We start from the raw sequence: 10,442 nt of genomic DNA on the forward strand, positions 1-10,442 counted from the left end.
ACCCTCTTTTCTTACAAAGGTAGCTTGGTTGTGCTCTTTGTCTTGTTACTTTCTGAGACATTTATGTTTTTGCTAGTGTAACCATCAGTGGATTTGCTGTTCTTGGATTCTCTCAGGTCAAACTGATGATAACCGACAACCAAATGGCTTTAACATACCTTGTTCCAAATTAGTCCTTGATGTAACATGTAGCTTTCACCGTCTTTCACACACTTCCACCTTTGGAACCACTGCTGCCCTGGTAGCACCTGGAAAAACCCCTAGCACGGAGGACAGAAGGTGACGCAAGTGCTTCTAGTATTTAAGGTCAGTAGGGATGTAAAAAGGTCCTCTGGACAAAAGACCCCTTATTTCTACAACTTCTTGCAGTCAGTGTCCATGATTCTCCTCCAAAGTAACCCTGGGGACAGGAGTATACCTCAGTGGTAGAGTGCTTGCCTAGTGTGTACAAGACCATGGGTATAACTCTTAGCACCGCAAAAGAAAGAAAGAGGCCTGGTGGTGGTGGCTCATGCCTTTAATCCCAACACTCAGGAGACAGAAGCAGGTAGATCTCTGTGAGTTCGAGGCCAGCCTGGTCTAGTTCCAGGACAGGCTGTGAAGCTACAGAAAAACCTTGCCTCAAAAAGTCAAAAAAAGAAAAAAAGAAAGAAAGAAAAAAATTTTTTAAAGTAATTGCATGTGAAACACCCTCTGGTTCATTATGATCCTTAACCACATTACACACACACACATACACACACAGGAAAGAGAGACAGAGACAAAGGCAGTGAGAAAGAGATTTTGATTACAACCCAAAGTTTTCCGTTTTTACTTCTAAAAATGCTCAAGTCAGGTCAGACCAACAGCACCAAGTCAAAAACACTCCAAGCTTCAGTTACGCTTCGGTTCATCTTTGTCTTACGTGCAACATTGTCCTTCACTCAACTGTTGATGACAGTGGCTCTCGGGAAGATCTGAGATCCTGTGCATGGGTATCCTATTTAGCCCATCATCACTTTTGAAGTCTGCATCTTTTTATGTTCTTAGAATGGCTTTTACAGGCCAATAGTAGAGACGCTCATAGAGCCATAGGTAGTCTGAATGCTGCTGATAGCAGACATCTGGATTTCATGTATAAATATGTAATAGTGAGAGTCAAAGAACTTATTTTTGAGACACTGAATGAGGGGAATCCTGAGTACTTTCCGAGAACTATACATGTGATATGACTAGTAGAGAACCCAGATGTGTCCCGGGGTACGAACAGAGAAAGAAGCACACAAGGTTACATGAACACCTGAAAAAAAACTAACAGGAAAAACTATCAACAGCTTAACTCTCACAGTGAATGAACAAGCTGTAGTTTCCCTCAAAGTGACCGAAGGCTGTGGATCCTTAATGATCCCATTCTAGAACAGGATGTGGGAAGCTGTAAAACTCTAGGTAGTAAATAGTTTATGCTTTTCGGGCCACACAGTGAGTCTCAAGTGCTGACCTCCACCACAGATGTCCTGAGGCAAGAGAGTGTGGGGTGTGCCAGTAGAGCTTTCTGCACAAGGCAGGAAGGGAGCTGAATTTGGTTTGAGGGAAGGGCATAGTTTATAGACCCCTGATTTTAAAATAAATATTTAGTTTCTGAGAAAATGCCTTAATATATTGATTTATATTATATGTTAAAATAGGATATATATTTAAAATATTTAAAAAATTATTAGATATCCAATAAAATATAAATAAGTATTCATTGTGGTTCCTTTGAGACTATGGCTCTCACTTGCAGACTTTTGTTCTCTAGGACATTGACAATTTGTTTGTCACAGCTGGAGGTGGGAGACAGTGGTTGCTGCTATAGCAGGAACACCAGTGAGTCCTCTCAGCCTTCTGTAGCGCACAGGACCATTCTGATAGCAAGGACTTATGCCTCTCCAATGTGAGGGGTGGTCCACTGAGAAGACCTGGACTAGGGTGGGTCGGAAGGGTCATTTCCTCCCTTCCACCCTCCCTCTCTTCCTTCTTTCTTTCTGTCCTCCCTTCTTTCTTTCCTTCTTTCCCTTTCTTCTTTTTCTTTTCTTCCTCCCAGCACAGGTACATAACAGTCTCCATAACGAATCTTTTTACTTCAGTAAATGAGAAAGGAGAACATAGGAAGACTGATATTGTAAAAGAGAAGAAATGATAATTTTGGTCCAGAGGCTACATTTTCAGAGACAAAACCATAAATAGAGCACTTGTTACCACAGTTGTTTTAGAGATAAGTAGAAAAACTGCAGTGTCCAGCGTGCTTCTATACTGGGTTTGATACTCCTGAGGCACATGTGTATGCTACTATGAGTAGACGGGAAGATGCTGAGTGTCATTGTTGTGGGTGACCTCTTGAAGCTGAAGTTAGATGTTTGAAGACGGGTGAACTGAAATACAGTCACATGTTTCCTAACAATGGAGCAAGCTTCTGAGAAAAACATAGTTGGGAGATTCTGTTGTGCACAACGAAGTCCTTATGCGATTCTAGGTGTGTCCTTGATGTTTTGGATCAAAGTACAGTTTGTTGCTCCTGAAAGACCCCCGTGGTAGGCAGTCTTTCAGACCGGGGAGACCCTCCCAAGGAACAGCGAGACCACTCTCCGGATGCAAACAGCAAGAGGCTTTTATTGAGTACACAGGTACCTGGGGCGGCTTAGTCTTTCGGGAGACAAGCGCGCCTGCAGACTGGGGGAAGGTCTTTTTATAGGAAAGAGGGCAGCAGAAGCAGATTACAGAAGCAAATGCATCGTTAGGGGTCAGTTGGAATGGGGCAAGGGGCACAGGGGGTTTTTCCTTTCCCAGCACAGATGTATGGGAACAGACATCCTGTTAATTGATGTCCTGTCCTAATCTATGGATATATAGATCCTGTTTTGCAGCCAAGCAAATGCATCGTTAGGGGTCAGTTGGAATGGGGCAAGGGGCACAGGGGGTTTTTCCTTTCCCAGCACAGATGTATGGGAACAGACATCCTGTTTTGCAGCCAGGGACACTGACCTTACTCTGCACTTACAGTCGTACGTCAAAAAGCTCTTTGAAGTGACGTTACAGCAGATAAGCTGGGATCTTTCATAGGGGGAGTTGTCTCCTCTGTGAATTACTGATATTCTAGATTGGGCACGTATACTGACTATAGGCATCCTGTTTCCCTAAGCAACCGGGATGTTCTCATTAGAGCAGGCCAGCTGCGGGTTCCTTATCGCTTGAGGCCGGATGGCTGACCGGCTGACCGTGGATATCTTGCCTGGCTTTTCCGCCCTCATTTTCAAGTCGAACTTCCCTGCTCTAATTACTTGCGTTGCTGCAAAGTTTAAGCCTTGCAAAATGGCGTTACTGCTGCTTAGTGAGTGGGGGTCTTTCATTCCCCCCCTTTTTTTTTTTTTTCTCCGAATAAAATCCTTTATCTACTCAGCTGCGGTATCCCTATTCTCGGGATCAAATTGTCTAAGTTGGTGGTACTGTTGTGTCAGGACCAAAGCCTGGATGACAGACAGCCTGTCCTTCATAAATTGTACTAGCCGGTTGAGAATGCATGGTCCGAAAAGCAGAATCAATAGTAGTATGATTAGGGGTCCCATAATGGAGGAAATCAGGGTGGTGAACCAGGGCGATCTGTTGAACAGTCCCTCAAACCAGCCTTGATCAGATTCAAAGAGCTGCTGTCTCTGCTTAAGTCTTTCCCTCAGCTTTGCCATGTTGTCTCTGACTAATCCTGTGTGGTCTGCATAAAAGCAGCATTCTTCCTTTAGGGCTGCACAAAGTCCTCCTTCCTGCAGGAACAGTACGTCTAGTCCCCGCCTGTTTTGTAGGACTACCTCAGACAGTGAGGTTAAGGACTTTTCCAATGCACTGACCGATTCCTCCAAGGCTTTTATGTCAGTGTGCATGGCTGCCTGTAGTTGCCTAAACTGCTGGGTGGCGGCAAGGGCTGTTGCTCCGGTCCCTATCCCTGCCGTAATGCCTCCAACAGTCAATCCCCCAAGCAGGAGGGCTAGGGTGAGGGACACTGGCTCTCTCCTGAATCTAGGTCTTCCTTCAAACTGAGCATACACATATTCTGGTTCATGGTAAGTTATTTTCGGCCATAACTCAATTAACACACAATAATCAGAGGATATGTTTAAGACTGAGGAAGACACACAGGGGGTCAGTCCCGTGCTACAGGCCCAGTAAGTGCCATTGGGAGGTGTTAGGTAATAAGTGCCCTGGGGCAGGGCTAGTGTGGTGTTGCAGAGAAGTGAATGTGAGGGTGGGACTTTTCCTATACAAAGGCCCTCTCCTGACACCTCCGATAGCGTCAGCTTGTGCCGTGGTATATTGGAGCATTGGGCTGGTGGGGAGGTCTGATTGGTAAAATTCCCCATGAGTGCCAACCCTTCATAATAGGGGGGCCTAGGTAGTAGGCAGAGCCAGCATTCTTGAGTCCGGTTAGGGTTGGTTAAGTTTAAGGCTTGATATGCCCCCTGTATAAGGCCGACCAACCTGTCCCCAGTTCCGGATACCGCCGGAGCGGGCACTGACGGGAACGAGCCCTCCGCTAAAGAAGTTGAGGAGAGTGCCGGGGTGGCGTTTCCTGAAGGGGGTTGGGCTGGCGCTGGGGGAGGTTTGGGAGGGGATGGAGCCTGTTGGTCGCCCAGGACTGTGTTGGGGCCCAGGGACGAGGATGGAGAATCCGGGGTGAAGCCATAAGTGAGAGTAATTATAGCTCCATGGTCTGGACCGGTGGGGTCGTATCTCCGGATCCCCCATGATCCTGTTAGGGCAGGGGCCTGGTCCTTACATTTTGAAAAGGTCAGGCGAATGTTTGGGCCGGAGGGGTAAGGGGTCTTATCCCAGTATTCTATATGTAGGGGATCATTTCCCTGGGGGGTTCCCCAAGAGCTAGCCAGGGATCCCCAGGAGGAGGTTTCGCAGCCCCAAGCGTTACAATAATATTGGTTGGCCGTGCTATGTGAGCATCGTTTATGGCTCCGGGTCCCCGGACAGGCATACCAATCAGCATTGTTACCGGGAACCAGCCCTCCCACTGCCTGGAACAAGGTGACTAGATTGGCTTTCATTTCGGGTGGGCATCCTAGATTCTTGGGCCCCTTCATGGTTGTAACATTGAGAATCACATCTGTACCGGCTACTAGGAGGGTCCAGGTGCTCTTTCCCACAATGTGGGGCGAGACTGAGCGTTCTCCCAGGGCGCGGGGGGAGGTTATGAGCATCATCAAGACTAGGTACGGGAGAGTCTTATCTTTAGAGGGTTTTGTGTGCGGTGGATCCTCCATGATGCCCCGGTTGTGGTTCCGTCAGGAGGGCTGGCTGCTTTGACGTGCGACGCGTGGACCCAGGCTGCGATGCCGTCAACTTTCAGCGCGGTCGGGGTGGTCAGTAGCACGGTATAGGGTCCCTTCCAGCGGGGTTCCAGATTCTTAACCTGATGCCTGCGGACCCACACGGTGTCGCCAATCTGGTAGTTATGAGGCACCACTGGTCTGTCCAATTGCTCCTGGTAGGCTGCAGCAAGTGGTTTCCAGACCTCACGTTGCACGATTTGGAGTGCCTGCAAATGAGCTTGCAGAGAAGGACTATTAGCAAAGTCTGAAATATTGGAATCAAAGAAATTAATGAAGGGCGGGGGCGCCCCGTATAGTATTTCAAAGGGAGTAAGTCCATGGGGTCCTGGAGTGTTTCTGGCCCTGTATAGGGCCAAGGGTAGTAGGAGTACCCAGTCTCTAGAGCCAGCTGCAAGCGTTAATTTGGTCAAAGTCTCCTTAATAGTTCTGTTCATTCTTTCTACCTGTCCTGAGCTCTGGGGTCTGTATGCACAATGTAATTTCCAATCAATCCCCAATAGCTTGGCCACCAACTGACTTACCTGGGAGACGAAGGCGGGCCCATTATCAGTGCCCAACATTTGGGGCATGCCATACCTGGGGAAGATTTCTTCCAGTAGCTTTTTGGTCACAATCTTTGCGGTCTCATGCTTGGTCGGGAAGGCTTCCACCCATCCCGAAAAGGTGTCCACAAATACCAATAAGTACCGGTATCCATACATGCCTGGTTTTACTTCGGTAAAGTCAATTTCCCATTGTACTCCTGGTCGATGACCGCGAATTCGCACCCCCTGTCCCACCTTGGCTTTTCCTGCATTCACCTGTGTACATGCTCTACATTTGTCCACAACCTTTTGGAGGATGCTGTCTCGCCCCAGTAAATAGCAAAAAGTCTCCTGCCGATCTAACAATGTTTTCATCTTTCGGGGGCTTAGATGGGTCAGTTTATGTAAGTAATCAAGCATCTTATAAGTGTATGCCATCGGCATCACTGTTTTTCCCTTCCATGTCCATTCGCCCGTTCTCTGGTCCTGCTCCGCTCCCATGTCTGCCAGGAGCTTCAGATCCTCCTCATCATATTCGAGGGGGTCTCTCCTATCCTGGTGCATGGGCAGTATGGCTAGCGGAGCCTGCAGGGCCACCTGTTTAGCGGCTTCATCAGCCAGCCGGTTTCCTCGAGCCTCAGGGCTGTCTCCTTTCTGGTGTCCTGGGCAATGTATAATGCTCAGTTTTCGAGGCAGAAATAAAGCTTTTAACAAGGCTAAGATCTCTGTTTTATTTTTAATTTCCTTTCCTTCTGAAGTCAGTAGCCCTCTTCTTCGGTATATTTCCCCATGAACATGAGCAGTGGCAAAAGCATATCGGCTGTCAGTGTAGACATTGAGCTTCTTACCTTCTGCCATCCTCAAAGCTTGTGTCAAGGCGACAAGCTCTGCTCGCTGCGCAGAAGTCCCTGCAGGCAGAGACTGTGCCCAGATCACTTCGGTCTCCGTGGTTACCGCTGCACCCGCCTTTCGCTCACCTTCCCGCAGAAAGCTGCTGCCATCAGTGTACCAGGTGACATCCGCATCCCGGAGGGGTTGATCCGTCAGGTCCGGTCTGGTCCCGTGCATTTCCGCCAGGATCTCGAGACAGTCGTGTTGTTCCGTCTCCCCCTCCTCTGGGAGTGGTAGCAGGGTTGCAGGATTGAGCGCCACCACTGGTCCGAAATGGATTCGGTCCGAGTCCAGGAGCATGGCCTGATAATGGGTCATGCGGGCATTGGAGAGCCAGCGATCTGGGGGTTGTCTGATTAGAGTCTCAATTGCGTGTGGGGCCAGGATGGTCAAAGGTTGGCCCATAGTCAGTTTGCCAGCGTCCTTGGTGAGGACTGCCACTGCTGCTACCATTCTGAGGCATGGGGGCCATCCTGCGGCCACGGGGTCCAACTTCTTGGATAGGTAGGCTATTGGCCGCCGCCAGGGCCCCAACCTCTGGGTCAAGACCCCTTTTGCATATCCTTGCTTCTCGTCAACAAACAAATCAAAAGGCTTAGTCAGGTCAGGGAGGCCTAAAGCTGGGGCTGTGAGCAGAGCCCGTTTGATTTTCTGGAAAGCCTCATCCTGATCCGATCCCCATGAGTACATCACCCCCTGCTTAGTCAGTGGGTACAGAGGGGCTGCCAGTTCCGCGAATCCGGGGATCCAGAGCCGGCAGAATCCCGCTGTCCCTAGAAACTCTCTCAGCTGGCGGGGTGTCCGGGGTGTAGGGATTTTCATAACTGTGTCTTTCCTGGCCTCCGTTAGCCACCTCTGTCCTTCTTTGATTTGGTACCCTAAGTAGGTGACCTGCCGTTGGCATATTTGGGCCTTCTTGGCGGAAGCTCGGTACCCTAGGTTCCCCAAAGCTTGTAGTAATGCCTCAGTTCCTTTTTTACAGTCCTGAGCCGAGGTAGCAGCTAGCAAGAGGTCATCAACGTATTGCAACAGCATCAGGCCAGGATGCCTCACTCTGAAATCCGCTAAGTCTCGGTGTAGGGCCTCATCGAACAGGGTGGGGCTATTTTTGAAACCCTGAGGCAACCTGGTCCAGGTCAGCTGTCCCGAAATCCCCAATTTAGGATCCTTCCATTCAAAAGCAAATATAGGCTGACTTTTGGGGTGCAGTCTCAGACAGAAGAATGCATCCTTGAGGTCCAGGACGGTATACCAAGTATATGAGGGTGACAGTCCACTTAACAGATTGTAGGGGTTAGGAACTGTCGGGTGTATGTCTTCCACCCGTTTATTGACCTCTCTTAGATCCTGTACAGGTCTATAGTCCCCAGTTCCTGGCTTTTTCACGGGCAGCAAGGGGGTATTCCAAGGGGACCGGCAGGGGACTAATATTCCCTGATCAAGAAGCCTTTTGATGTGAGGCCTTATTCCTTCCCTTGCCTCGTGAGACATGGGGTACTGTTTAATCGAGACAGGAGTAGCAGTTGTCTTGAGGCTTACCATTAGAGGGGGCTGCTGTCTGGCCAGCCCCATTCCCCCGGTTTCTGCCCATGCCTGGGGAAAGCGGTCCAGCCAATAAGCCTCAGTGGGGGCCACAGTGGTACTATCTTTTTCATGCAGCCTATATTCATCTTCTAGGCTGAGAGTCAGCACATGTAAGGGTTGTCCCTGAGGGCCAACTACCTGTGCTCCGGTTTCCTTGAAGAAAATTTGAGCTTTTAATTTTGTGAGCAAGTCCCTTCCTAGGAGCGGATATGGACAGTCGGGCACGTGGAGGAAAGAATGAGTCACCTTACCGGTTGCTAGGTGAACCTTGCGATCCGTGGTCCATCGGTATCGTTTTCCACCAGTGGCCCCTTGGACCCAGGCAGACTTGTCACTCAGGGGTCCGGGGTCCCTGGTTAGCACCGAGTGTTGAGCTCCTGTGTCGACCAGGAAGGTGACGGGTTGCCCCCCAACATCTAAGGTTATCCTGGGCTCAGGGGGGGGCTCCTGGCCCTGACCCCCCTAGTCGTCCAGGGTCAGGAGGGAGGTCCGGGGTGGCCCGAATCTCCTGGGCCCTCTCTGTTTCTTGGGGCAATCTCTTGCCCAATGTCCCTTTTCCTTGCAGTAGGCACATTGGTCCTTGTCAAGGGGTTGCCTTTCCCTGTCTCCTCCCTGTCTATCCTGCCTTTGCCCTGACACTACGGTGGCCAAAAGCTTAGTCATTTCTTTATGTCTCTTGCGATCCCTCTCCTTTTCCTTTTCCTCAGCTTCTTTTCTGAAGCGGTCCTCTCTCTCCTCTGCTTCTCTCCTGAGGCGGTCCTCTCTCTCCTCCTGCGTCTCCCTTTTATTGAAAATCTTTTCTGCCTCCTTTAACAGATCCCTGAGTGAACTTTCCCTGAGGTTTTCTAGGCGCTCCAGTTTGCGCCTGATATCTGGGGCTGACTGCCAAATGAAAGACATGGAGATATTGGTCTCCTGTCCGGGGTCGTCGGGGTCATAAGGAGTATACCTGCGGTAAGCCTCTTTAAGCCTCTCAAGGAACGCAGAGGGAGTTTCCTCTGACCCCTGTACAACCTGCTTTACCTGAGCCAAATTCGTTGGGCGTCGAGCCGCCCTGTGGAGACCCGCTATGAGCAACTGGCGATAGAGAACTAGGTGATTCCTACCTTCCACCGTGGTGAAATCCCAAGAGGGACGTTCAAGGGGAAAGGCAGAATCTATTTCATTAGGCAATTGGGTGGAGCGGCCATCAGGTCCCCGGACTTCCTTCCGGGCTTCCAGGAGGACCCTCTGCCGTTCCTCCGAAGTCAGCAGGGTCTGCAACAGCTGCTGGCAGTCGTCCCATGTAGGCTGATGGGTGATCAAGATAGATTCAATCAATGCGGTCAGCCTAGAGGGGTCCTCAGAGAAAGGAGGGTTATTATTTTTCCAGTTATAAAGGTCCGAGGAGGAAAATGGCCAGTACTGCAATTGGCCATTCATTCCCGTGCGGAGAGGGAATGCCTGTGAGGAGGTTGTATCTGCTGCATGCGGCTGGTCCCTCCGTCCCCTCAGGCGCGCGGCCATCGGCGAAGGATCAGGAGAGGCAGGCGTCTCTCTCTCAGTGGGGTCCGCCTCATTCGGAGACTGCGGGGCTGGCTCCTGGTACGGCGGAGGATCCTCCGTGAGGAGGTCCATTAGCAAGTCGCCCTCTGGAGGCAAAACTTTGGGGATAGGGGATCCTGAGGACTTGGTGAGGGCTGGGTAGAGGGAGGAGCGGGGCGGGGGTCCCGTAGGGGTGGGAAGGAGTGGAGGGGGTAGAGTGGGTGCAGAGAAAGTGAGGGTAGGGGGATTTGGGGCGATGAAGGGCTTGACCCAAAGCGGTGGGTCATAAACCATCGCTTCCCAAACCACAATATATGCGACCTGGTCTGGATGCCCGTGAGGGCCAGGATCCATCACCTTGGCCTTCACCTGTAAGATAACATTGATGTCAAAAGTTCCATCCCGAGGCCAGCCCACATTGAATGTGGGCCACTCTGAGGAGCAGAAAGTTACCCAACGTTTCTTCCGAATGTCCAGTGACTGGTTATTTGCAATGTCTTGGACATCTCGCCAGTGCTGCAAAGTGAGGCTTAAAGGGGTGGTTACAGATTGGCCCATTCTCTCAACCGCG

At 50.3% G+C, this 10,442-nt stretch overlaps 1 protein-coding gene across 1 annotated transcript; it reads right to left on the reverse strand.

Moving 5' to 3' along the window:
- Nucleotides 1-5,082: 5,082 nt before the first annotated feature.
- On the reverse strand, nucleotides 5,083-10,072 carry LOC121447594. The gene is given in 2 exon segments (XM_041650934.1): nucleotides 5,083-5,565; nucleotides 6,721-10,072. Coding segments are annotated over 2 exon segments (3,585 nt in total). The 5' UTR covers nucleotides 9,965-10,072; the 3' UTR covers nucleotides 5,083-5,224.
- Nucleotides 10,073-10,442: the final 370 nt, after the last annotated feature.

The sequence above is a fragment of the Microtus oregoni genome, unplaced genomic scaffold (genome assembly GCF_018167655.1).
Source record: "Microtus oregoni isolate MIOR12 unplaced genomic scaffold, Mior012 000004F_ref0000308, whole genome shotgun sequence".
NCBI lineage: Eukaryota > Metazoa > Chordata > Mammalia > Rodentia > Cricetidae > Microtus > Microtus oregoni.